The sequence below is a fragment of the Anguilla rostrata genome, chromosome 3, assembly GCF_018555375.3.
Source record: "Anguilla rostrata isolate EN2019 chromosome 3, ASM1855537v3, whole genome shotgun sequence".
In the NCBI taxonomy this organism is placed as follows: Eukaryota; Metazoa; Chordata; class Actinopteri; order Anguilliformes; family Anguillidae; genus Anguilla; species Anguilla rostrata.
This window is the reverse complement of record NC_057935.1, coordinates 63,257,763-63,282,047: the sequence shown is the minus strand read 5'-3', so window position 1 is coordinate 63,282,047 and position 24,285 is coordinate 63,257,763. Positions and strand designations below refer to the sequence as shown.

Sequence of the window (24,285 nt, the reverse complement as noted above, 5' to 3'; positions counted from 1 at the left end):
CATGGCCACATGACAGACTGGGTTTAATATCCAAGGCACACAGCACACACAGAAACCTGCAGCAGGCTGCCTCCCAGCACATTTGCGGCTCTACTCAACTTGGCACAGCCTGCCTTTTTTTCGAAGAAAAAAAACCAAAACACACACTCTCTCTCTTTTTCTCACGCACGCACACACACAGCCACACACGCGCGCACATACGCACGCCTCACCGTGGGAGAGCTCAGATAAAGAGGTGCGTTCAGTCTCGGAGTGGCATTTGTCACTGACGCTTTTCTGATAAACGCAGAGTGCGCGCACAGGCACGCAGGCGGGAGTCACGCGCGCAGCCGACGCGCGTAAAAACACACGCACTCAGAAGCGTACACATAGACACGCGCACACACACACACACACACGCGGGAGGAGCACTCCCTCACTCTCTCTCTCTCTCTCTCGCTCGCTCGCTCGCTCACTCACTCTCTCTCTCTCTCTCCCTCCCTCCCTCTAGTACACACACCACTATACCATATCAGCCAGTGACTAACGGGGAGCCAGAGGGGAGTGCAGAAATGAATGTGAAGATCCTGACGCTAGTGATTGTGCTGTTGCTGTCTCTGCTGTGTTCTGCTAGTGCCGGTAAGTCAGGGGGCGCAGGCTGTTACTTGTAGCCTCCCTGTGATGCATTTTCTTTCTCCTTAGCAGCACTGGGTTCAGATAGACAGCTGTAGTTGATCAGTTACCCTGCGTGGTTAATGCTGTTATGTTTCTAAACTGAAGAGGATCAGCACCTGGCTGTGTTCTGTACTGCAGTGCAGTGTTTTTTTTAAATGTTGTTGCTGCTGTTGATAGTTAAAAAATTTTTTTTTTACAGTGATTAGTATTATTATTGAACTTTATTTCAGATGGTATTGATTGCTCAGTTTCGTAACTTGCTTCAGCTTGCAGGGAGGTCAGTGTCTGAGTGTGAAATGCAAAGATTGGCTGTTGCTTCCTCTGTTCTGTGCAGCACTTCAATACCACAATAGCTTGAGCTGATTACTGCAATTTGCATTTATATAGAAAATTCAATGGTGGTGTTGGGCTCAGTGGCTAGTTGTATTTTTGGCATCATCTTGTGAAAAACAGTACTTAAAATCAGATCAATTTCTTAACTGGCCCTTCACCATATTTGTGCAGTGCATGCAGGCATTTGTCTTGATGTGATCTGATAGTGATATTATATTTGACAACGCTGTAATGATCGTGCTGCCATCTTCCTTGATGAATGTTACATCTTGCATTTCTTGTTGGACTACAAGAACAGCTATTCCTCAGACAATGTCTGAATGGGAAATGCCGTTTCAATGCTTTGTCATAGTGAATCTTTGCACATTGCCACTGCACATCTAATACTAGACCAAGCTCAAGTACCATGTACTAAATTTATGGTTTGTCTGTTATAAAACTGCATTGAGTAAATGGTCAAACAGAGGGCAGAGGGCACCATATGTTAAACAGTGCTCACTGAAGCCTAGCAATATGTCAGAGAAAAGCATTCAAAGGAGATACAGGTGCAGTGCAGGTAGCAGCTTGGTGTAAAAAACAACAGTGGAGAGTCTGTGTAAATACCAACATCTCTACAAAGGCTGACACCCTTCTACCAATGAGCACGGTGTTGCATGTGTCTTTGGGGGTGCTGGTTCTCCGAGCGTATCCCAGGTTCAGCATCAAGCTGTGATGAACAAGATTTACTGGTACCCCACACTTCAGGAAGCAAAGGGGGGGGGGGAGGGGGGATGCATTCATTACAGACATGCTATTTTTGTCTCCTCACATGAGTAAATGGGAAACGATTATCGTCCTGCATTACGGTGTCGTTTTTCATGTCCTGCGTTTTCGTCTGGGCTGCGCGTGCCGCTCCAGAGATCAGCAGGGAGAGATCCTCGATAACCGCGGCTCGAGCCGTTACAGGATGTGATTTTTTTATTTATTTTTAAATAAATCATAACATCAGCCTTCTGCATCCATCCTCAGCTCTGGTTGTTGTTGCGCGAGCGTGCTTTTTCAGCTCATGCCTCCTGACGGCTGTATGGCTGTACAGCGTGTCCTCTCGCCGCTAGCACCAGCTAGCTCCATTGACGGAACTGGCAGCGGACGCTCGCCTGCCTGCCTGCCTGCCTGCCTGCCTGCCTGCCTGCCCGCCCGCTCTGTGCGAGCCCGCGCACTCTGTGCCGTCGCGGGGAGGTGTCGGTGGCGGCTCGGCGTGTAGGCAGTGGGTGTGAAGCCTTTCATCTCGAGGACGAAACGCTTTTTTCCGGTTCACCGAGAGTTTGCTGGTTAAAAAATCGTGAGCACCTCTCAATCGTGTGTTGCGTGTGTGTGTGTGTGTGGTGTGCGCGTGTTTGTGTGTGTGCGTGCGTGTGTGCATCTGGCTTCAGTATTCTGGAGGCATGAGCGCTGGCTCTCCCATGCGGAGAGAGAGAGAGAGGAGGGTGGGGACGTGGAACTGAACTAATGGCGCAACAGGCGACGGCAGTCTAATTTAACACATCCTCAGGCAGGGGGATGGCATTTACAGTCGCACGAGCGAGATGAGATCGAACCGCGGCGTGGCCCTGTACATTTCTTATCAATGCTAGTGTCACAGTAGATTGAGAGAAAAGACACTCTAGCACTGATACAAAATGTACAGGCTCTCAATCTCCTGTGGTAGGGTTTATTTATTTTTTTCTGGTAGTGTAACCTGTAATGTGATTGATGTTCTCTGTAGGATTCAGAATGTATGAGCGCTTTTCAGAACCCGTTTCAGAACCTCTCGGTAGCTCATAAAATAGGCAGACCCCAGCACAGGAATAATATCTTTCTCTACCAGCCTCAGAAAGATATGTGGGTCCTACCATTCATTGTCATGGAAAAAAACGGAAGCAAATCCCTTGATGCACTAAGACACAGAACAGGAAAACAACACACACACACACACACACACACACACACACTCAATGCTCTTGGGACGTCTAATTTTAGCTGCCTGGTTGACTTCTCACCACAGACCCCACTGAGCAGGTGAGACTATTCAGGTGCCTGGTGCTGTGGTTGTCTGATTGAGCCATTGTCTCTGGAAAAGATTCCCCCTGCGCAGATGGGCATTTTCGCGCGGGCTGTCAGCGCCGCCATTGTTTAACGCTAAACTTTGATGCATTGTGGAGCTGGATCTCGCACCGGCATGGCCGATCCAATCACGCAGCCGTGCATTCTGGGTCACCGCGAGCCACAGAGAGGCCAGCTAAATAAATACGGGGCTCATTAAGCAAACTGCAAGTGTGCAAAGTTCCTTTTCACGGAGGGCCAGGATATTTTGTGAAATAACACCAATAGACCCGCGGCCAACAGCGTGCCGGAAGCGTTAGATTATAATTCCAGCGCGCTGAGCCAACTCGGCGTTAAGAAGGTGCTTGTGTCCACCGCCATGCGTGTAGAGGCCGTAAAGTAGAAGAGAAAGGCCCGTGACTTTTTTTTCCGATGTCTTGCCGTAACATGATGATGGCAGGCAAACCACGCTGTTGGAAAGGATTGTATGGAATCAGTCAGCAAGTCCTCTGAGGCTGAGACTTTGTTTGATTGATAACAGCTCTCTCTCTCTCTCTCATTCTCTCTCTCTTTCTCTCTCTCTCTCTCTCTCTCTGATATGCTCTGTACGCAGTGTAGACAGTGATCATGCAGTAACTCCAACAGAAACAGAAGGTAGAGAGAGAGAATGATGCAGCTATAGCCATTGGTCGGATGGCCTGTTGTCTGAGAGAGATGTATAAAATGAAGCTTGGAGGCCCAACCGTGTTTCAGCAGGATCAAAGAAGAGTACTAATAGTGTTCTATGGCACCCCTCAAAAATCAGGCATGCTTATAAAAGCCACTTGTTGCATCTGTTAAAATTTAAGGTGGATGATTAGTTATAATAACCCATTTTTCCATGGATACATGCAACTGCTGGTTTCATGTAGCTCTCCAGTGGATTCAGCTTTGTGAATATTTAGCCAATGAATAATCTCACCAACAGCCTTCAGTTCTGCCCAGATTTGTAGGGAGAAAATGTTAGAGAAAGAGAGTGAGGCAGAGACAATGAGAAAAAAAGAGGAAAGTCAGACAGACATAGAAAGGAGAGAGGGGCTGAGTGAGAGAGCGAGAGAGAAAGGGGATATTGTGAGAGGAGAGATAGTAAGACTGTGGGAGACCAGACAGAGAGAGGTGGAAAAAGAGAGGTAGAGAAAGACAGAGATTGAAGGAGCGAGAGAGGAGAGAGATAGAGGGAAAGAGACAAGGGGGGGGGGGGGTTGTACAGCAGGCGGTCTGAGAATATGCAGGTCCTAGAGGCTTTCAGTGGTGAAGGAGCGCACGGACACTGAAATATTAAAAAGCCTGTAAAAATTCACAGTTGGTGGTCTGGCTTGCCTAGCTAAATTTGCAGGTGGACAGAAGAGGGAAATATAAATAGGCTAGGAGCAATAATAAAAAACAGGCCTTCAAAGAGCGCTTCTCCGCCAAATCTACTTACATGCAGAGAGGCTCTCCTACGTCTGGTTGCAGCCGTTTTTCACCGGCTGGCAGACCCGCGAGATGCAGCCAGTCGCTGCGTTAGCTACCGTTCCATTCAACATCAAAATGCCTTCTTCTGAGCCAGAAAACTCAGCTCCTTTTCCTGCTTACAGGTTACAGAAACGAAACCCCCCGACGTATAAAATGTTTACCATACTAACCTAAGCTAAATAATATGATTATTTATTTTTCACTTATCGAACGCAAATGTGTTGCACAGAAATATATTCCCAATTTTATGTGAGTGCACCTGCGATGGACTGGCGAACTTTCCAGGGTGTATTCCTGCCTCTCGCCCAATGCATGCTGCGATAGGCTCCAGCACCCTGACCAGGGATAAGTGGGTATAGATAATGGATGGATGGATGGATGGATGTGAGTGCGCACTTTACCAATGACAGGGCTAAACTGCTTGCACAAAATATTTTAGGTTGCTGAATGCATGTGCTTCGGTGACTTGCAAGGTCAATTTGCTAAATATGGACCAATGGCATTATACACTTGAGCAGCCCAGACATCATTGACCAAAATTCCAGTTGGAAATGTTTTTTTTAATTTTATCAGTCGGTATCTGATACTATCCAAAGATATATCCCTAGGCCTTGTTCATTTAAATGTGAGCCATATAATCAGGGTCCTTGTCAAATATATAGATATGTAAACAAGATACAAACACAAATTTGAAACTGAAATTCATGCCTACTTATGCCGACGGGTGCTGTTCTGCATGTTACGTTCAGCTTAATCTGTTAGGCGGTCTCTTGAGAATTGGAATTCATCTTCATCTACAGTCTTAATGAAACAACAACAATAAAAGTCTGGATTCAATTAACATTTGTCAACTTTGACTTACGCATAAATGGAAGTGTCAGAAATTTTCTTCAACGATTGCACTTTGGTGAGTTAATTCTAATGGCTACTGAACTGGCCAGACTATGCTTGTGAATAAAAAGCTAACACTTGCCTTTATTTGCAAAGCAGTGTTGATTGAATCCAAGCCAAAGGACAATATCTGAGGCCAGACTCATTAATGCCAACACAAGAGCATTTCACAATGATAGAGTGCACAGTAAAAAAAAGGCCTGACTTAAAAAGTGTCTGTCTTGTAATGTGACTTAAAATCGTTTCTCTCAAGTAGAAAATAGCTTGTTTTATGTTACTGTTTGCTTGACAAATGAAATTTTCTTATCCCACTGGCAAATCTTGAAATGCCTCACCCATTGGCAATATTTTTGTCACTAAAATATGTAGCCCAAAGATAAGACAAAAGCGCTTGTGTATTAGTCCATAATTTATTTTTCGTTCATTTTTGCTTCCTGGCCACAGCACAAACTGTGAAGAGGGTATTACTAAGGCAGCAAACATTAATCATTTGTCATCATTTGTATAAATTATATTGCTGTAAGAGTAATTACGAATTATGCAATTTTTGTTTACGACTTGGCATGTCGCTTGTTGTAGCTCTTAAAGAGGTAAATCATTTTTGTATATTTGTTATATTTTTTGTTAGATTTTTGCTGATAACGATCTTGAATTATTATGCTGGTTCCCTATGAGCGAACTCATTATGATGGCTTGGCAGATATGCGAGCCTAGGCTCACGTTACAACACCTACAACACCTTGAAACCGAACTAGTACAGCTAACATGAACTATGTTTTGAGATTATGCCTTGTCTCATTGCTAAGAACCACACTCACATCTCAAATCAACATTTAAATGAAAGCCAGGTAGATCTTTGGTAGATTTCACAGTGACATCAGGAAATAGTTTTTTTGCACACTGATAATTTTTTACGCGTGGAATAGCTTTTCCAGGGCATGCAGTGGAAGCAGGATTCCCTGGGGTGGTCAAGACCAGACTTGATGCAGTGCTGGATACCCTCTAGAGTATCCAGCTCTGTGTCCGCAATACAACACCTGATTAAACTGACTAATTGTGGTCTTCAGTCAAGACACTCATAAGCTGAATCAGGTGTCTTAGCTTAGCGCTGGGCTAAAACAAAAGCCCATGCCATCCCTTTACGAAAATGATTGGGCACTCCTGCTCTAGACAGTATTTAAAACAATGGGCCTTGATGGTCTGTCATCAAGGCTCAATACTCTCAAGATTTTCTTAGGTTCTTACTGTGTGTGAAATCCATACCTTAAAATGATGAAATACATCAGCTTTTCAGAGTGGTACCCAACCTGAGACTAGTGTGTTTACCTACAAAAGAGCCACTGCAGCTATCTTCCCATCATATTTACCTACGCAAATGGTGCAGTGTCCCAGCAGATAAAGGTAATACTCTGCTTAGAAACAATAACTTACAGTATGCAGTTGATATATATTTTTGCTACTTCTTATGCAACCTTGCAACAGGTGTCTGATAACATTTTTGCCATTATGCAAAAGAGCTGGCCGCTGGCATAAACATTCTGTGCGGTTGTTTAGAGCAACAACCATCCCTGGGCTGCAAAATTCATGTTTTTTATTGTTTTTTTAAATGTTGGACTGCTCTGGAGCCACAACAACATTCTTTTTAAGGTATCCAAAATCCTAGAAATACCATTTGCCAGTCTGTGGGCAGAATTATAATTTTGTAGCCTACAGTATCTTCAGCATAGAATGGTTTCACCATGGGCCAACACAGCACAGTACACTCTCAGAAGAAATGGTACCAAAAGGCTCCTCTGCTTCTACACTGAGGAACCCTATCTACAGCAGTTCAAGGGTTCTTTGTTGAGCAAAATTGGTAAATCTGAGAGCTTTCACAATTTTCACACCTACCATAGAGGATTCTATGAAAAACTTGAAAGTTATCCCCTATGGATACTAGCCAATGAGCCTTTTTTCTGACAATGTAGATCTGAAGTGTACATTTATCTGTAGATATCTCTTCAGGTTAAGTAAAGAGTTTGGGGTACATGGTAAACATACTGGGGAGTGGAAGGTTAAGTCTGTGCTGGGACAGCGAGTGCAACTTTTCATGCACTTATCCTTCCTCTGCGGAGTCGCTGCAGACAATGATGGCCTTCATTTCCCCCACAGTCCCTGTATTATCTGAGCAGCACAATGCCGCATATCAAACAGGGGGAAGCGGCAATGAAAAATGCACTCATCACAACAAAAACAAACCGCGCTGAGCGCCTACGGGGGGTTGCCAGGGGCCAAACCTGTGAGACCCCGAAGGGGGGGGGGGGAAGGGTTAACTGGGTCCTGCTCTTAGAGAGCCCTAATCACAGATTCAGGGCTTCTGTGCTGAAATTTGTAAAGTGGGAAACCTGATCCATTCCAACTGACAATGTCATTCTTTTTTTTTTTTTGCTCCTGACTGAGCGCCTTTCATGGCCGCTGCCATGGAAACGTGGGCTGAAAGTCGGCAAGAGATTGGTACCAGTTTCTGCCAAGGCCCCCGAGTTACTGGTGGGCATGCGATAAGCAGCGCTGACTCCAGCTTCAAAAGAAAGGGCAGAATATTTCAGAATGGAGGCTGTTGATTTCGGATGCTGAGAAGGGGAGGGGCTTCCTCGACCCTCTGAATGTATGGACGCTGATGTAGTCGGCTAACGGTAACAGAAGCCAGTGCAGCATGACAGATGCTTATTCTGTCCTTTACAAACATTACAAACTGCACATTGGATTTGAATTTTAGAGGGGGATTACGCCTCTTATTTCCGTGTAAAAGGCTTGTGATCCTCTTTATGTTGTTCCAGGAGCATCGCTCATTCTGGGTGTGTGGATTAGTGTGTCTGCCGGAGTGAAGTGGAGTCAGTGAAATTCAGCCCAGACTGCATTTAAAAAAATCATTAGCATATATACATACATAAAAAGACATGTGTGCATACTGACTCACACGCATGCTCGCAGAAAAACACAGACTCGCACTCAGAGATGCACGTAATCGTCACTGCCCATGTATGCATGGATACACACAGACAGTAATACTATATATAATTGAAATGGAGCCGGTTTTCTCACTCTTTCACACACACACAACACCATAAAACACACGAAACCACACACAGTTTGCCCATCCCTTACGGACCGTGCACCGCAGTGGTCTGGGCCCTGAGGACGGAGAGAGCTGATCGCAGGGGAAGACGGAAAGAAAAGACTGGAATCCAGGGATGCCCCTCCATTCCTCCCTCCCTTCCACACAGCAGCCTCTCAGCAGCATCACAGTCTCTAGAGCTCTCCCTTTGCGCCCGAGTGACGTGCTATACGCGCTAGCGAGGAGGTTTAGTATTACATTACATTATTTATTTGCGTGGCAGACATCCTCATCCATAGCAACGTATGCAGCTTACGTATTTACACACACTCCATTTAGACGGCTGGGTATTTACAAAGCACCTCAGGTGACGTACCTTTCCAAGTTCCCTAACGGTTAGACAGTGATAAATATAATAAAAACAGGACACAAATGATAGCACCCGGTATGTCACTATATGATGATGCACCAGATTTGAGCTGTGCAAGGGACTGCTTATGAAACATGCAAGAATGGCTGGAGCAGCCACAAATTAGCAAAGCTTTATCATTTTAAAGGGCTAATCACCTCAGACTTTGACCCTCTTGAGACCCTCTTGAGTCAGAAATAGCCCCCTCTAAAAGTTAGGCTTCAAGCGCATTTAAGACGTCTTTGTTCTCTCGGATGTTCATTCTGCCGCTTTCATCTTTAGGGGGATAAACAAAATAAAAAAAATGTGAAGCTCATTATCATGTGCTCTCCACCTCTGACACTGGGCACTTAACTGTTGCCAGGGGTAATAATGAGTCAGACAATGCCCTTGTGAAAGGGATGGCGGAGTTCGCATTTCAAGCTGTGGCCACCGGGGGCGCTAGTCGACAGGCTGCTCGCAGTGCGCTGCGAGTCTTCTCCCTTCGCCATGGTTACCACCAACCCCCCAGTCCCAGGCCACCACTCGCATTTCCACTGTGTGCGGCAGCTGCCTGTTTACGCATACACGGCCCTTCCAGCTTTCACATTTTTTGCTGCATCATGGAAGAAAACGAAACAGATGGACAAAGTGAGGGAGGAGGAGGAGAAGAAGAAGAAGGAGGGAAGATGAACAGGGGCAGAGAGGAAACGGAAGGAATGTTTTCTAAATGTTTTGTAAAATGACAACAAATCAATAAGTACAGATTGCACTGGAATGTCTCATCAGAAAGCCGTCTCAGGAACAAAACAATTTACCAAAGCCTACTGGAAGAAGAATACATGGAAATTAAAGAGTATAATTTCATACCATGTGTGGTCGGAAATTATATAAATACAATACAATATATGGTATCATGCTTTGCTTACTTTGTTGAAATATATCCATATACAAGAATCTCAGTCCCATCACCTGTTGCTGGTTGAACTTTTCCTTCAATGTGACCTTTTAATTTTTGACATCCTAGTGACTGTGTAGTATGAGGTATAACGGATGGGGGAGGGGGGGTCACAGATGGATTCTATTAGACTGAGATTTGTAGCTGTGTCTCTGCATCCTCTCGTGCTGGGCTAGGTAGCGGCAGCTCTGAGTCTATACCTGCCACTCCCAGTCCCATTTTCCCATGATCCCGTCTGCTCGTCTCAGCGACTCTCACACTTCCCTGTGATATACCGCTGCGCCTGCGCCGGGGCACGCGATAAACTCTCATCCAGCCCGCAGGCACTCCATCACCCCCGACCCCCAGCTACCTCGCAGGGAAACAGCAGAAGAGGAGGCACGATTTCCCCCCCATCTGCAGAAGATGCCGGAGAGCAATTGAAAGAGGCCGGCTTTGTCAAAGGTGCTGCCGCTTACGGACAGGGAGAAGAGGAGAGGAAAGTGCATGAGGGGAAAGACGAGAAAAATATAATGGATAGCACCTGAGTGGCACAGGGAAGCTGAACCCGGGAGCCGTGGACTGCTCATCATTAGCTTGGAGCCAGTCCAGCTCAAGGCCCGCAGGATTTTTAATCTTCTCCTAAGCACATAAGAATACATGATGATGTGAACAGGCCATTTGGGCAGTCTAGAGAGTACCCAGCACTTGAAAACCCAGAGGATCTGTGCCTCTGCTACATGACCTGGGAAGCTGTTTTACACATTTGACAACTCCCTGTGTCAAAAAAAAATACTTCTTTTCGTTGATGTAAAATTATAAAATAATTCCCATTTATGGCCACTTGTTCTGCTGAGAGAACTCAACCTGAAAATTCTTTCACAGGTTATTTTGATAATCCCTTTTTTGAATTAAAAAATCTCAATCAAATCCTTTTCCTTTCTTCTTTTTCTTCTTCAAGATGACTAGAAGGAATATCCAGGCATTCCTGAAATTCCCATTATGATAACTCTTCAATTATCGACAAAAGAGAACTGGGCCTCTTTGGAGTGGACGACATACCGAATTGCCCTCCAAGGTCAGATGGCATGATAGTCAGGACATAGGGATCGTGGGAAGTCATGTTATCCCGTTTTATCTGTGAGCCTCTCTCTTGCTTATCATGAATCCAATAACAAGGGGAGAGAGGGCTGTTGGGATAGAAAACTTGAGATAATGCATCGTGACTGGTATCAATTAAAGTACAATAAGAGGGGAGAGGGGCCTTACTAGCCTTGTGTAGTAGTTGGAATAAGATGGATAAACATTAACAAATGGGATTTGCTCTCACGTGGGTCAACCTTTCAGCTATTAACAGCAACAAAAAAAAGAATCCTGTCTTTTATTAGAATTCCAGAAGGGTGTAGGTGGACTGCAAGTCTGGAACAGAGCAACCCACAGGTTGCCAACAATTCGTTCTCTTCCCTAACAGCTAAAACAAGTCCACCTGCCCAAAATCCCACCGGACAAGGGAAGCTATGCATCATCTCCAGCCTCGTCACCCTGACAGACCTAGCAGCTTTCATTACACTGCTCTTTTGCGAGGTCAGGCTGGCTGAGATTCTTCAGGAATCTCCACTCCCTGTCATGCCGAGGACAAAGCAAAATGACTGACAGCCCAGTCCAGCCCAAACATCTAATTCAGCTCATTAGGGACCAAGAGGTCTGATGGGGAGTTGAGTGGAAGGCGAGAGAAGGGAGTGATGTGGCCCAGTCCCCCTTCAGGCGTAATGAAAGGCATGGTTCATGAGCCTCAGATGCAGATCTCCCAGGCAGTGCTCGTTGAGGTTCTAGTTCCCTAAGCGGAGCTATACAGACAGGGTGAGAATTCGCCCCGGTCAGACAGAGCTGGGTCAGGAACACCAGAGCAGGATACACTACACGGCCCATGGTTCTCCTCAACTACAGAGGGACAAGCACAGAGAGAACTCCAGCCAGGGCTCTCGTGAAAATTTCCTGTCAGTCAGTGAAAGCGTTCCAGAAACAGGGGGCTTTTTCATACATATTAAGCCGTCCAGATTAGAAAAAAATGGACTGAATGCAGACATATTGTGTAAACTACCTTAAATCCTTCGATATCTGGTATAATAACAAGGGGATAATACGAGGATTACATTGCCTTGAAGGAAAGATGGGCTTTCCTTTTTGTGAGACGCTGAAATATGCACAGCAGCCTTTCTCCCATATGGATGAATGAATTAACCCACTGTTCACAGCAAATGTGCAATATCTGCCCCCCCAAAAAGAAGATTAATGTGGAAAATGGAATCTGAGATTTCTGGCATTTGGAAAAATGCAAACGCACACGATAAACATTTAAAGCCACGCAGACCAGCCTGGTTCAGAAAAAGGAAATGCACTATTCTTTAAATTCCTTAAGGCTGATTTTGACAGCTACTCGATGATGCGGATTCACTCTTTCTTTGCACATGCAAAGGTGAGGAGAGGCATATGTGGAAATAGCATATTTCAATTATTTCTTCTCTTTCCTTCTGTAGACACAAGGGTTGGCCAGAACAAGAACCTGCTATTTGCTTTCATGATTGCATGCTTTTTACATTCCATTCGGGGGGAAATCCTTTCTTGGCTGGAACAGGGTCAGCTAAACTCGCTAGCATACTGTGGATCTGAGTGCTCCTGCCAGCAAATGTACAATTTCAGCCTCTGATTTTACGCATTGTTTTCATTTTCAGACATATATTTTCTCTTTATGGTGTATTACAAAACTTTGACTTCTTTGCTAATGAAACACTAGCCATACGAATTACCAGAGAGAAATGCTCTAGACATCCTCCTATTAATGGATATACTGGGTTATGTCTGTCATTCTCCTACAGAGGAGGTTATGATTTAAGCATGTTTACTATTGTCATAAATAATGTCACCGCTCTCTTCTCACCGTTCTCAATGGTTTACTCGAAATTCTTGCGAAGGCGTCCCATCAGCTACCAGCTGTTCCCCTGAGTGCATTAAAACCAGTTCAGCCCAGAATGTTCTGACCCCGCGAGGGTGATATCATTCGGGGTTCTCATCGGGAAAAGCCACATGGAGTCCTCTGTTTTCTTTAAACGGGACGGTGTTTATTTGGCTGGCTGTGAAAGATGCCCCCTCTAATATTACTGAGTGAGGGCTGAGTGGTGGCAGATGGAGTCTGGGGGCTGGAGGGTGAGATAAGAGGCTGCTTAATTGGTAGATGCAGGTACTGTGAGGAAGGTGGATGGATGGTGGCTTCTCCTCATGCAGGGCCACCCAACCCTGTCCCCGGAGATCTACCATCCTGTAGGTTTCCACTCCAACCCTAATAAAGCACACCTCATTCAACAGCTAGATATCTTGTTGAGCTGCTAATTAGTAGACACAGGTGTGCCAAATTAGAGTTGAAATGAAAACCAAACGCATGAACTTGCCACTGACTATTGATTTAACGGTTACTACATACATGACCCATGGCACATACAGCAGTGGCTCAATACAACAACGCAAAACAGTACCTGTACCTGAAAAAACAGGTATAGTTGAAATCAGGACTAGGAAGGTATTTTACAAGCTCTTCCAAAGCTCTTTGCAAGCTGTAATGTTGAATACGTTACAGGTTTTAATACTGAATGACAAGCAATGATCTTGCTCCAGTAATTACTGAATATCAAAGTCTTGAATTCCCCAGTGCTCTATACTTCGCCCTTGTAATATAGATGAACAAGAATATTCCCAGGGTATAAAAGTTGAATCTAGGACATGAAAGACAACTTTTCCTTATAAAACATGTTACATGATCGAGACAACTTAGAGAGCCTGTTCTGCCATGTGGACCTCTTCAAGATCCCGAAGAGGTCACCAGGCCGTGAAATGGGGATCAAGCAGTTTGTAGGAGGGGAGCTTAAGGAGTCTGGGCACACTTATTGAATGATGACTGGAAACATCTGGCCACACTCAGGCATAACAAACACAGAGACAAACAGCTCCTCCATGTGTCCACATGCCCGAGGCGCACAGCTGCAAGCCTTTGAGCTGCAGCTCCAGTGCTATGGTGCGTCAGACATCTGTCCTCTTAGGCAGGGTGGCAGAGGACGCGACACGTTAGAGCTCGGGTTTCTTCTTTCTAATAAACAAATAAAACCTGAATCTCCGTCTGCTTCCCATTCGGTTCCTCAGCATTGAATGATGAACCTGAAAGCTTGAATCTGGGTGGCCACTGTCAAAATAGGCCCACACACACACATTCTATTAAGCAGTTTGAGGTATCTACAGTAGCTAGCCAGCTATTTAGATCCTGAGTGTTTTCCCGCCCTTTATGTGCTAGAACAATATGATCTGTTGATGATGCAAAGCACAAGTGCAAAATTCAATTAGTGAAGGACTGGTGTGTGTGCTGGCATGCTGTTCTATCTGGATTTTACACACAGCTGGACACAAAAATATGGGATGTTGGTTGACTCCTTTATTGGAGCACTGTAAAACATTTTCATCAAGATTACTTGCAGGCTGCTGCTGTAGTTCATGGCTTTATATAAAAAAAGATGTCTGATCTAATAAATGGGCAAATTAAATAATTAAGCATTTGGCATGAAAGCCTGAAAAAGATCAGTCCTCGTTTTGCGTGCCCGACACGGGGCTAGCTTAAAACGGCAAGAGCTTCAGAAAATGTTAATGGTTTAAAACCCCCCCCAAAAAACATAAAGCATCTCTTTCCCCATGCAGGGCCCATGGCTTCCAGGGAGCAGGGCAGGGGAGCGGAGGAAGGGGGCACCGTGAGGAGGCTGGTGCAGCAGAACCCTGCCAGGGGCAGCCAGAGCCACCGGCCAGCCGGCTGGAAGCGGAGACGCCCCCGACCCCGCCTCTCTCACAAGGGGCCGATGCCGTTCTAGAGAAGGTGAGTATTTAGCACCTTACCCACGCCTCTGACATTGGTCGACATAGCTCAGGAGGTAAGACTGGACGGTTGCCGGTTCAAACCCCGCTCTGGGCGTGTCAAAGTGTCCTTGAGCAAGACACCTAACCCCTAACTGCTCTGGCGAATGAGAGGCATCAATTGTAAAGCGCTTTGGATAAAAGTGCTATATAAATGCAGTCCATTTACCATTTGGTCATCTGGAGTCACTTCAGTTTTTTTTCTGAGCACTTTTTCAAGCTTTCGTGCCTTCAAAAAAAATCAATATGCTGTTTTTGTTTGCACATTATTAAGGTCCCGCTTTTCTCTTTTTCATTAATTTACCTTTTAAGCACTTTCAGTTTTTCCACCACCTGTTCTTATCAGAGTCTAATGCAATATCTCCCCATAAACACGGTCATAAGGTCTTCCTCTATGAAAAATCAATGTGCTTTATTTTTATATTTAATGAGGCAAACCACCCGACAGCTAAGTGCATGTTTGCGCTGTGGCAGCTATCCGATGTTCCAACATTTTTTGATATTGCTGACGCATGTGTCTAACTTAATGTGTGAGCAATTCATTAAATGCTCACAAATGTACAGGTTATCACAATGTGCACCAACAATCCCACCCTCTGCTAGAAGATGTTAGTCTGCCAATTCACATTTGTTGTTCGCTGATTATGTTAGCTGGTTATGTTTCTCTCATGAATATAATAAACAAACCCTTCTTAATTCATAAAATTAATATCAATATATTGACATAACACATGTGATTGTATAGCCTATAAACTCAAATACAATACTAATTTAAAATAAAAAGCGCACAGAACATGTTGTCAGTAAGATGGAAAAGTAATTTGCGGTCGAGTGAGTAACAGAATTATGTCTCATGCAGCTCCAAAGCTACTATTCAGCATCTCAGCTAATGGAAAGAATAAAGTGGGGGTGTATACACATCCAAAATAATTACATATGCAAGGTACAGTCTAAATAAATACTAAGGAGAAACAGCATCCTCACAGAGTCCACACAATCAAAGACAACATTTCTACCATGTGGGTCTTCGTCACAAGTGTGGTCGAAAACGTTACGCTTGATTGCACAATAAAACATCACATTTGGGAGCAGCGGTGTGTGGGCATTGTTTCTCTAAATGAAAAGCAAATTCAGCATTTAACCTCAAGTTTCCAATTCACACAGAGGTCATTGTGACCTCACTGTAGAACTTGAGAATCTGTGAAGTCTACCCATCCGGAATCCTTATAGTATCTGGTGGCAGTGGGCAATGTGTGGCCACATGGTAATGATAAGAAGAAACTCTCTCGTTGACCACAACTCAATTCTTCAGCACCTCTCTGCCACAACACAGGCAGATTACTGTTGACACAGCAAACCCACAGCTTTATTGGATTATTGGTCTTTCGCACCCCCATTATAATTCTTCTATCAACTCCCACAGATTTATTTACACAGAGAGAAACTCAATATGTTGCTATTGGTGGCAGGAACGACACGACTTTAGACACACTACCTGACTAGGTCATCTCTGCATGGATTAACATTCGTATTCATTTTGTCAGTTAAAACAGTCACTTAAAGACCATCACGAACAACACTTGTGGTGGGAAGGGTTTAATTGCCCTACAGCAATGGAAGGTTTTTATTGCATGATGTTTTGGCTGGGATAATATGAAGTTTGTCCACAACACCTTTTAAGCTGACACCTGAGAAAATATTACACTTACATTTTATGTTGACGTAGCCTGTATGAATTTGCCACAGCTGTTTGAAAGCAGCCGCTGTGTCATTTAATTAAACCTGAACTGGTTCACTGGCAGAAACGAAGGACGCAACATGAAACCCTTGGAAAGATTTCTGGTCTATATCAGTTTCAGAACAGGATAATGGATGCAGGTTCTTAGATATCCTGGCAAGGATGATAATATCAACTGTCATGATACTCTCTCGGAGAGAGAGAGAAACGACCCTGGTTCTCCATTTCAGCCCTTAATTCATTCAGATTTCTTTCTCAAGACCAGCACAAGAGTACAATCCTACCAGGAGGTTCAGGGCGCACAACACCATCCTGCAGGGTCCCACCATAAATTAACCTCGCGGGAGAAGCAGTTTTAATGAGAAGAACAGGGATTGTCATTCCCCGCTTGGCAGTTAATAGGCTTAAAGAGATGGGAGATGAAATGATTGGTTTTTTTCTATTTCTGTGGTCTGCCCTATGTTAGAACCTTCCATATGCTTAATCCAGCCAACTGACCCAAGCGGCGATGATTGAACCGCACAAGGGTGCAGGCTGTTCAGTATTACTGAGACAATGCTAGGCCCCCACTAACTTCGATGCGTTGCTTGACCAACAAAACGCAGGCGTGCTTCTCCAGGAGTCGAGCGGTCAATGCCTGTTTTCAGGGCAGGAATGCCTGTTGCACAATAAGGGACGCCGCGGGAAGCTGTGTAGCTCTATAAAAAGCAACGGCTCAGTGACTCACAATGCAGTCTCCATGAACACCATTTCAGCCTCCTAGAAGGCTTGGGCTTTCTTTTTTTTTCTTTCTCGTCATGCGCCTCTCCAATAGTTCGTATGGCTCAGTTCATAGTTCACCTCATTCAGGGTTTTTTTTTTTAACACCAAATCTCACAGACCCAGGAACAAGGCCCAATTTACTCGAACAGATTGGCATGCAAATCCTGAGTGGCTGGATGCTGAGCCATTTGGGGCACCCCTAGCATTTATGTCAAATCAACTGGGGACACTGCAGTACCCAAAACGTAGCAAAAAAATAAAAAGTTGAGGTTTTTCCGTTTCCAGTTTTATATTACATGGTTAACTCTATTGTGTGCTGTGATATGATCTTCAAAGTTTGCTGGAAAAAAAAAGATTAGGGGTGTAACCCTGGTGTGCAGATTACATTCACACAAAACTGGAAACCTAACCATGCCCCTACATGTCGCTATAGATGTTCTTAAAAACATCAATATAAAAACAGAGTTCTGTGCATGCATGATAATTTGGGCCCTTTATAGCTTCCAGTTTTAAACAAGAAGCTGTCTGTTTGAATGTTGACTAGCTTGCTAGAAATGAAATGCATCATGAAATGCGGTTCAATGTGACAATATGTAACGTGTGTCAAACCTGGTAATACGATGTGTTGCGCCAGGTTAAATTCTGGACTGGATAAATCTTTGGACAAAGGAATGCTGGAAATGAATTAAACCCTTGTGTTAGGCTAATTTAAAGACCAATAGCAGCATTTTCTCATTTCTCAAGCTAGCTATGGAGTTAGCTCTCCTGAATATGTTTATCAAAACAACTGGATATTGGAATGGGCCAGTGACATCAACCCTCAACTCATGAATTTTAATGTCTATACAATCCCTTCCATTTCCTACTTCCTGCAATTCCACTGGTTGTTACTGAAAATGAAAATTCTGGTGACACTTAGTAAAATAGAGATAAAAAGTACATCCAATATTAGCAAAGCTCTGCGGTGTGAAGCAAGCGCAGTATCAAGTGTAATTCGTTGTCTTACAGTACGTACATGTTCTATGCTGAGATACTGTACAGTATAGCCCTAACCATACTTTTTCATGGAGGAAATGGATAGTGAGGCTGCGGGCCAGGGACATGTCGTGGTCGACCCAGAATAGTTTCCATTGTGTGAGAACCTTCACCCCACGGCTCCTCATTCCTGCTGTGGCAAAGCGATGCTGCTGTCTGGGGGAATTAACTCTTCAGAAGGCCTGGAAAGCTTCAGAGATCCAGGACACACTTCTTAAACCCCTTTATTTAAAAGGCTCGCTCTCTCTCTCTCTCTCTCTCTCTCTCTCGTGCTCACCCTCTCTCTGTCTCCGTCTTCTAACTGATACCTCTTCTTTCCCTCATCTTGAGAGCAAAGCTCGTTCCAACCCGAAAGGGAGGATCCGAGCTGAAGTTCAATGAAGAGCAGAATAAATATATAGAAGGAAAAAAATCTATGCATCTACAGAACCCAGACAATACTTGGAGTACATGGGGAGGAACTATGCTGCCCTTGACCCCCCTCCCCCCCTCCGAAACACCACAACAGTTGACATAAACAGTACAGTAACCGGGCCAGCAGCCCTTTGAGCCCAAACAGAACAGAGACCCGGGAATGAGCCCAGAATGGCTGAAAATATTTATTACCTCAAAAAAACCCATTTGTGGGGAGAGCACATCTAAGGAATAAGGAAGAAAGCAACCAATTTCACCCTGCTCAGCGAGGCACGGCAAAAATATAGGCGGGCTATCGCCTTCCAGCAGATGGTCGCTTTCCCATAGATCGAGCCACCTCTGAGGGATTCGCTTTAAAGGGCAGCTTCGCCCAAAAAATTTCCATCGCAATAACAACATCAATATTTCATTAAATTTTCAACAAGGCAGAGAGTGATCCATTATTTTCCTTTCCACGCTGCCTCATTTTCCCAGGCTGCAATGCATGGTGTTTGCACTGTTGCAGGCTAAGAGGGGAAAAAAATCCACCGTAAAGAGACTGCAGTTGCAGTAAGTCGAACACACTGTTGCAGAGGAAATGTCTTCTCCTTTATATTAGCTTGAAAAAATATTACAACTGCAAAACATCAATGTGTGCAGTTGCATTGCACCACAATAAAGACAAAGGACAACTGAGAACATCAAATATCGGAGCGTCGTAGGAGCGTTTGTTGCAACACTTGATTCAGGAGCCAGAGAATGTTCGGTCAAGGTGCAATGAGAGAAGCCAGTAAATATTTTTTTACCTGCCCTAATTGTGAACATTCTGGAAAACTCCCACAAACCGAAACTCTACACTGTCTTTGCATGCAAACTCCCTCACCTGTATGGTTTTCCACTGTGAGATCACTTTGCAATGCAGAATAATGGGCACTGCGATACCCTTGTCGAACAATCATGTAGATACGCAGATATGTAGATCGCCATGCAGATACGCGGCAACATCCTGAAAATACGTAACCGTAGAAATATGCACAGATACATCAAGGCACAAAAGGGGACTCTTATCACACAGCGGGCTATGCTGTCATGTAACTGACCTTAATGGGAGCTGAGTCCAATGGTAACTGGTACAATGATGGGGATTGTGAATTTATCTTGTCTGGATAGAGGATCACCGTTTTTTTTTTTTCCAGAGTATGATTTTCACAAAAAGAAAAGAGAAAAAAATATGATCTCCTGTTAGCAGGAACAAAGCGTAGTTCATGGACAGAAAAGCACCGTCATTGTATGTTAAAAGAAGGAGCCGATTGTTGCTCATTCTACATGATGCATTGCTGATTTATCTCTCTCTGGATTATTTATAAAGGTCGTTTCATATTTGCAAGTGATGGGTCCATTTCCCAAGATGATTTACTGTACGTACCCAAATTAAAAACAGTTAATCCAAGCTTATGGGATGGATCCAAACAGTTGATGGGGAGATCTGAGTGGTTCGATTGTAACATTTATTTTCCTCTTTTCTTGCAGGCACTGCTGCGGCTGCCCTCCCCCAGGTCTTGATTTTCTGTGCTCTTCCTTTTGTCGATGGGGGAGCTTTGCAGTGGGGGCCTATTAAGCTACCCCAGCCCGAGGAGGGATGTCCACAACGGCCTCCTCCTTCTTCTAGCAACTCTTTGTCTGTCCAGCAAACAGGACAAGCCGCTCACCCACAGCTCAGCAAAGGATCGGAGGGTCGGGGAGGGGTTTCGTTTTGAACCCGGGCTGACAGATTCCCCCCTCCCTCTCTCTCTCTCCCTCTCTCTCTATATCTCTCTCTCTTACTGTCCCCCCTTACCTTCTCGCTGTGTTTTTCCACCTCGCTTCCTAGAGCCCTTACATCACCAGCCCCCTACGTCACACACTTTTTTGCATGACGTGTGGTCGCCGGGGAGCTCGGTCCCAAACAGTCTTAGTCTTAAAACGCCAGACAGTCTTCATAAGTGTGGTATTCCCATTCTCTCCGAATTCAAAAGCAGTCACGGCCGTGCGCCGTCCGCTTATCGCCGTGCGGCTAATTCTGGCTTAAGGAGTGGAAGAGGTGGTGGAAGCTTTGGGGTGGAACGGAGCAGGTCACCTGTAGGCAACTGTGAGGCTTGTCCGACACTTATTTTAATGTCTAAATACTGCATCTCATTCAAAGCCAGATCAACAGCTTTCAACGAAAAACGCTACTTGACATGCAAATGTCAATCTGAAATATATCTTTTAGAGGTATTTACCTATTAGAATTACTGCTGTTTTTAACTGTAGTCAGATGTCAGGTAAATTCACATTGATAGTCCTCGTCAGTTCCACTGCGCCATCTGAACCAGTACATGTACAGTAATATAGGAGTAGAAATTCTGCTTTATTCTGTCATTGTTCATTTGTTCAGAACATGCTTTGATCCAAAGTGACTCACAAATCACAGAACCCATTAAACACCTGGGGGAGGGTTCCTCGTGCATACCTGTATCTTGCTGAAGGGTAAGGCAGCAGTTTCCCACCCGGGACAATGATTCCCAAAAACTTTACCCTCACCTCCTCTCCACACCCCAGCCCAGAGCAGCTGCTCTACACGACTGTTAACTGGCCAGGGTGGTCTGCCCTGACTGCAGACTTCCTCTCCTTTTAATGAAGTGCCAAATAACAATATACTCCACCATGCTGCCAGGAAAAAGACTGGTTACCTCTTATTTTAAGTCTCAAAACACTGACACATATGCATTAAGACACATGTTATAAATCTCCTTGAAAGGCAGTAGTAGCAATCTACAAATGAACACACACACACACACACACACACAAAGGAGGACAGTTCGAAGGAATTAGACCAAAAAAAAAAAAACCCAATTTCAAGCAGTCACTTGAGACTAGCGCGATAACTAAGCCACTGGGTCCAGCCTTCCCACAGTGCACTCTTCTCTGAACTGCTGGCATGAGGCTGGAGTCAACCCTCAGTAGAATGGACAGAGACCTTTCATTGATGGATGCTATGCCTTTTACATTATACTGGAATATGTTACTGTTTTGTTGAGTTAAATTTTTTTTTTCCTCAGGGTGCTGTGATAGAAGCCTATACCAGAGCAAATGTCTACTCTGTGCATTTATTTAAGCAACACAAAAAAAATATTTACCTGTACATATATATATATAAATATATATACCTATACTGTATATCTCCCTGCCTATGTATGCACCACTAGCTTTGTGCCCAGATACGGTCCTTGCTATCCAATCTTATTGCCTCTGTCAGGAGCGGTTTACATTTAGTTTGCAGCTTCCATTGTAGAGGTGGTCATGGCTTTGATCATTACGGTCATTAAATTCAACAGCATGATCTCTCTCTCTCTCGTTTGGGCCTCCCAGAAGGTGCCCAGGGGCATCCACGTTCTGAACTCATTGCAAAATTGACTTTACAATGGAGTCACGCCCTCTGTCTACCACTGGTTTATACAACCTGTTTGGCCTTTTTAAAACAAATGTTTCCAACCTGTAGATCAAATGCCACGCAATCAGCATTCTGGGTTGCGTTGTCTAGATAGGTGAGTTCAGCTCCACTCGACTTCTAACGGGGAGATCTTACGACACCCTACTTAATGGATCGTAGCCACAGGAAAGCTGTAGTTGTAGGAGAAGCTGGCTAAAATGTAGACTTTCCCATTTTCCTACTCCCATTTTGCTATTATATTTCTTTCTGTAAAAAAACACTCTCCAGCCCCTCAGCCCCCCAGCATGAGTGGCTCTTAATAAGAGTGGTAATGCACCCAGCCAAGCTCAACCTGATTAAAAATGTATTAAATCTTAGGGGCAAACTGAATACTAATAAATTCAGCTGCACTATCATTATTTAATTCATCTTCAGACAGAGATGTGGATTTCATTACTATTTTTTTATACAGTAGACAATTTTATTTTCCTCACCCTACCCAATAGTGGGGGAAATCTGGGGCAATATCGTGTAGTTGTCCCTTCACGGAGGATGATTGGGAAGAGGGTTTTGGTTCTGTGAGAGGTTTTCTGGAAGTAACTGGTCAAGTGTCGGCCAATTTTCTGTATCCACACTGTGCTTCATGAATGTATCTCCACCCCCTGCGTCGGTCAAGCTACCCATCCAGAGAGCTGAAGCCAGGCAATGGCATTGTTTAAAACAAAACGTCTTATCCTCCCAAAAAATGTCCCATTCAGTGTTACCAAACTCTGGCGATGGTTATCTTCAGAGCCACAATCCAAAGCCAAATATATATATATATATATATATATATATTAACATCCAAAGCTTTGGCCAAACTTCAAAGCTTCCCCAACCTAATGTTCCTGAGTGGCACTAACTTAACACATTGATTTAGAGTGCGTATTCCTTGGGGTGTGTACTCCCCCAACCCAACCCCCCACCCCACGCACCCCCAAAAAAACCATTTGGCTACTGCTGCAACATTTCTCTGAACGGGCCTGCAAGGCTGCACTTTCGCAATTCCATTATGCTGCTGAGAAAATATATCCTCAAAAACAAGAGTCTCTTGGTATGTGATGGGTTTCCATTGTATGGTGATTATTTCTGTCTGAAACGTGTTTAGCTGGTTGTTCAAAGCCACTCCAAATACAGAGTGGGCAGCTGTATTTTTTTGTGATAGTAAAGGTGTGTAAATCAGCCTTTCACTGTTGTTCGATGCAACCCACAGTGCCCCCCGTCAGTGCTTCAGGTTAACGGGCCGTGGCATTAAAAGGACAAATGCGTCCAAACCTAAGATGGCAAGCCAATACATTACGCTCAAAAAGCAGAGCCATTTTGTTGTGGCTTTTTTCACGATAAAAACTTACAACAGAGAAACAGCCTGCTGTTTTCTTCTCTCTTTTTCTTTTCATTTTGTTCTCTCGTCTTCATTAGATCAGAAGACCTGAGCAATGTTCCTATGCACTTGCAAGCTTGTCTCACTAGTATTACATGTTATGTTATGTTTTTTGAAGAGCTGACGATTTCTGTCACTTAGCTCTCATTCGCTTTTGACCGTGCGTGTATCTGGCTGGACACGCGATGAGTGGGAATGAGAGAGGGGGAAAAAAAGACGCATAATTAGAATTGACTGGAGAGGGAAAGAGAGTTGTAGGCAAACACGATTGACAGAGCGGTTTGGCAGAGGCGTGGGTCTGGGTTTGCTTAATGCAGCGGCCACAGATACATCACCCCCCGAGAGTCAATGAAAACAGCTTCTGCTTTTCATCTCGGGTTGAGCCGTCACCCGAAATTTGCTCCCCCGTCACTTACATTCCCCACTTCTTAAGCAACACCAGGGCTGCATTTAATCAATATATAAGGGAGGGGGGGGAAAAAGAAGAAAGTGGCGGTTAGTAATGCAACGCATTTGATTTATTCGTCTTTCCGGCGAGTCCCTCAGTCGGCCAGCCATGTGTGAGCGCTGTATCACGTCCTCTGGATCGAGCATCTGAAACCCAATCCCGCTAATTCACACAAATCCGCTGGCTGAGAAATCTAACAGGATAACTAGATTTCATCTCCCGGAGGAGTGACATAAGAC

At 44.5% G+C, this 24,285-nt stretch overlaps 1 protein-coding gene across 1 annotated transcript; it reads left to right on the top strand.

Annotated features, from left to right (window-relative positions):
* The first annotated feature begins 51 nt into the window (after positions 1–51).
* Positions 52–24,072, top strand: apln (apelin). The gene is made up of 4 exons (XM_064329278.1): positions 52–235; positions 491–618; positions 14,590–14,761; positions 20,258–24,072. Exons 2-3 carry the CDS (start codon positions 552–554, stop codon positions 14,754–14,756), a joined length of 234 nt encoding a protein of 77 aa, XP_064185348.1. The 5' UTR covers positions 52–235; positions 491–551; the 3' UTR covers positions 14,757–14,761; positions 20,258–24,072.
* Positions 24,073–24,285: the final 213 nt, after the last annotated feature.

Excerpts from the sequence above, each read along its gene's own strand:
- apln (XM_064329278.1), top strand. The coding sequence starts at position 552 with ATGAATGTGAAGATCCTGACGCTAGTGATTGTGCTGTTGCTGTCTCTG. Across the intron at positions 619-14,589 it reads GCTGTGTTCTGCTAGTGCCG|GGCCCATGGCTTCCAGGGAG; the intron begins GTAAGTCAGGGG and ends TTCCCCATGCAG.